Source organism: Rhyacophila brunnea, unplaced genomic scaffold (assembly GCF_057557595.1).
Source record: "Rhyacophila brunnea isolate RB1 unplaced genomic scaffold, BYU_Rbru_1.0 scaffold_11, whole genome shotgun sequence".
Lineage (NCBI taxonomy): Eukaryota > Metazoa > Arthropoda > Insecta > Trichoptera > Rhyacophilidae > Rhyacophila > Rhyacophila brunnea.
In genome coordinates this window covers 37,594,285-37,598,688 of record NW_028232763.1, presented here as the reverse complement: position 1 = coordinate 37,598,688, position 4,404 = coordinate 37,594,285, and the positions used below count along the sequence as shown (strand labels likewise).

General features: G+C 43.3%; 1 protein-coding gene across 1 annotated transcript; it reads right to left on the bottom strand.

Annotated features, from left to right (window-relative positions):
- Positions 1-587: 587 nt before the first annotated feature.
- Positions 588-4,156, bottom strand: kek1 (leucine-rich repeat, immunoglobulin-like domain-containing kekkon 1 protein). Its single transcript, XM_085957604.1, has one exon. The coding sequence runs from the start codon at positions 3,608-3,610 to the stop codon at positions 1,559-1,561; it is 2,052 nt and encodes a 683-aa protein (XP_085813730.1). The 5' UTR covers positions 3,611-4,156; the 3' UTR covers positions 588-1,558.
- Between the last annotated feature and the right edge of the window lie 248 nt (positions 4,157-4,404).

Genomic DNA, 4,404 nt, shown 5'->3' with positions numbered 1-4,404 from the left:
AAAGTAATGTCTCTTTCAGTAATGATGTCAGGACAAAGTATTATTAGTAGGTACGTTATATGGATACCTATTTACTTACTAAAACGTAGATATAATTATATAGTACGTTCAATATGTATTCAAAATAAATGTTTCACGTTAAAATTGATAAATGGACTATGAAAACTGTGTATACTATTTTCCATGTCAGGTTTGGTACGAGTATCTAGTTTCAATATGGCTGAGGTCAAAATGTGGTCGCTAATGTTATTTGAATACGATTTTGTGAGTTGATATAAAAACGTCGGTTGCCGTGATTGATGTGTGGGGAAATTGTCCAAGCCTTTCAACCCCTACCGCCCCCAACAAAGCGACCCCCACTAAACGGACAGTTCATGCATTATTTTTGCTTTAATGCCTGCTCATTTTTCATTACGGCTATCGATCATCATTTCGTAAAGCTCAGCGGTCGGCCAACCCGCGATTACAATTCACGTACTTAATTGCGAAAGCTCCAAAAAAAATCATCAACCTTTCAAACGTAAAAAAAAAACAATTGGACTTAGAATCAAATAATACAAATTAAAATAAAATGAAACAAGCTTCGGTTATTTTGTTGATAATAAAACATTTATTTTAATATCTTCTGTCTCCCTTACAAACACTCATCATGTTAACGAATAAATATATACAGAACGACATTAGAACATCGGATCGTTATATCGTATCATGGTACTTTAATTATATTTTTTTTTATATAAATAATATTAATATTTGGCGACCATATCGTTAAAATTGTTTATTACGTAAATAAATTAATAATCGATATTTATTTACATTTTCAAGCATTCATATAAGAAATTTACTATCAGTCGTTTGCGTAAACACCTTTACAAGTTTACGGCTGTACCCTAATATTATCCATTACTATGAAACATCCTTCTTTTATTTATATACACTATTCATCAAGGTAACTAACTAAGGGTGTTCTAATCAAAGATTATTACGTACAGAAACGGGGGCGGATGACCGCTTCCCGAAGGTATCACACGAACATTAGCTTACTCTCCAGTCCTTGGTTCACATTCGAAATTTTCATCAAATACTGCGGGATCACCTGTCACCGAAACATTCATTATATCACTTTTCATCGGTACAACTTAAACTACTTACACATTGGAACAAATCACAAACAAATCAGAGGTCAATTAATATTGTCAAACTAAAAAGTATGAAATAACATTCCTGGGAGAAACACTCCGACGTTCCTTCGTTATCACACGCACGGTGAATGCTTTAGGAATTTCACTGCATTTCCGTTTTCTAGAACAATGTCGGTTCACAGCGGAGATCTTTATTATAACCGCCGACGGGAGGCCCGAAAGCGAAAAGGCGCTGGGGCACCTTTTGATGTTAAACAGTTCTGCATGACATCAACTAAACCCAACCGGCTGATCATAATCGTTTCCTCACTTAAGAAACATCCAGAAAATTAATAACGTTATTCAAAAAGACAGTTTGTGAAAGTATACGAAATATTGCAGCCATCTTATTTCGAATGAGAGCCATCGAAAATGACTTACACGTCAGTTCCGCATCCCTCTTGGTAGCCTTCGTCTGGAGAATTCCTGCTGTTAGCGAGGGCGCGCTTGAGGGCAGTGACGGGCGGCAGAACCGGAACCCCGCCACGCTGCCAAACGCGGAGGGTCTTCGCTGGCATTGGGGCGCCGCCCGCGACAACTGCCGCTATGCCCCCCGCTTTGTGATCTGCTCCCGACATCATAGGAAGCCCATAATCTGGTGGGTATCCATTATGTGCAGCATGCGTCCTGGGGAACGTTCGACTTGCATAACCTAGCTCTTCTTGAGATCCATCGACGCTTCCATTTCCAATTATTGGCGTCTTGTCATCGTAATTATATGCTCGACTAGGAGCACCCCCAACTCTTCCAAGATACATTTCGGAAGAAGCATCTCTCATTGCTGACTGCTCCCATAGCCCGGAAGGGTAAAGTGAATCGCAAGCTTCGCGACTGTACTCACCACTGCCGGGCCGAGGAGCGCAAGACGCCAGTTCCCCTCCTGGTACGACCAGCTCTCCACTTCCAGTCACTTTGGTATCGTTTATCAAATCAGGGTTATTTCCAGTTGATGTAGTAGGAGAAACAAACCCGCGGGTGGCATTCACTATACTGCCATGCCCATCGTAGTGGCCAGTTGCATATGGCTGGTCAGTTAAGCGAGGTGGTTTTTGAACAGGGTTACAAAATTTTAGCTCATTCGGTTGTCGCCTTTCCCCAAAAGGAGGTGCTTCTACTGTCGGAGATGGTGATGCTGCTTTCACGCTCATGGCAGGCACTGTACCATTAACCGCGACAATCTCTAGCCGCCCTGGTGTTTTACTTTCCGAAAAAGGTGCCCGTCGAAGTCGTACGACGAAGACTGCAAAAATTAGGACAGTCAAAAGGATAATTGATATAAGCGCAGCGCTCAGTCCTACTATTTGGCTGCTACCCAGAGTGGCCATTCCAGCTGTTCTCATTGATACATGAAGAGTGAAGTTGGCTTCTGCATTTCCAGCTTTATTTTCTGCGACGCAATAAAATTCACCTGAATCGTTTTCTTGGGCATTTGTTAATACCAGTAGAGACCTCTTCTGAAATTTACCTTCTTCGTATATAAATACTCTCTGGTAAGCGCTAAAAACCGTATTGTTTAGGAGGAGTTTTCCATTCCAATACCAATTAATGTTTGCTGCTGGTACGGCCTCGGCTTTGCAAGCAACGGTGGCATTTTCACCGGTTGTAGCTTCGACATAACGACTTACAGGCATTATTTCTGGTTTACAAGCAAAATCATCGACATGTAATTCTGCAAATGTTTTCTCAATTGTTCGCGCAGGTCCTGCTGCACATACTGGCGATACAGGATAAGGGATATTATTTTCAGTTAACCACACTTTAGCAGCGCGTAGCCTGCAATCGCATACCCATGGATTTTCATGCAACTCCACTCCATGTAACTTGCTCAATGTTTCCACAGTTCGAGGTCGTAATTCGGATAGCTTATTTCCGTTCAACTTTAACGATTCAAGAAGTTCGACCTTTTCAAATGCTTTTGGGGCTATTGATTGTAATTCACAGTGCGATAAATCCAATTTGACTAGATTAGGTACTGTTTGAAAAGCGTGACCGTCGATCTTTTGTATCGGATTAAATGCCATAGTAAGATCTCTCAAGAACGGGACGTCTTGAAACGTGGCGGAAGGTATGCCCGTCAGCAGATTATTTGACAAATCCAGTTCAACGAGATTCGCCAGCCCTTTGAAAGCTTGATCGTCTATCTGGCCGAGTTTACAGTTTCTAAGGTACACCTTCTGCAAGTTGACGAGCCCCGCGCGGACAAATGACTCCCGCGGCAGGATCTGGAGATTATTCCCAGACATATCCAAGACCTGTGTTTCCGGGTCTATGAGTTCGGGAACAGTTATGAGCGCTCGGTCCACGCACTCCACCGTCTGCTTGCCACCTTTCCACTTGCAGGCGCAGACTGCAGGACAGGATCCAGCGAGCGCCCTGCCTGCTCCTTCGGCCCCGCCGAATATCACGGCCACCAGTATTAAAAAATACATTTCGGCGCGATTGCGATACGCACCAGTTTTATCTTGACATATCGTTCACACCCGACTATTGTCAAGCAATTTGAAAAATATATTCTTTTATTATTAACTCACTAAACTAGTTTAAATCCTTATTCTCGAAAACCGAGGATCGCGGCACGGTGCACATCTTTAAAAGGCACTTTCACGTGCGTCACATACTTTCCAGCTGAGGGCTTCAAACAATAATATCTTTCACTTTAGCTCACTTCCCTATAACTGTGGGATGCGCCACTGCCAAGTGATTTCTTTACAAGTACATTAAATTTGTCACATTGATAGGTCGAAATCCGATTCTCGATCGCAACCGATCAATCACGGAACAGCACACCGTCCGTCGAAACTTTGCCGAAAAACTTTTCCGGGAGCGACGTCGCGCATGGTTGTGTGGAACCGACGCGATCGAGATATTATGACGTAAGTTGTGGAACGAAGCGATCGTGCAATAGTGTTGGTGCTATGGAATACGGTGCGATGTCGAGTGATTCGCGGAGCGTACTTCCGCACGTCAAACGCGCGCGACTGTTCAAATCGACTGGCAGGCGGCGCAGTGAGAAATAGGCTCGCGGCCTGCGCATGCGCCCCCTTACCCCTGCACCCCTTCCTTGCGGCCTACGACAACCCCCTTTTATATTATTATTTTTTTGAATGCCATACACACGGACGTGCGTACACTTTTGACGCTAAGTTTTTGTTTCGTTTGGGACAGTCGTCAGTCAGTGTTACCGGTAAAGGTAGATTGCATTGTCATAAAAGAATTCCTCAGG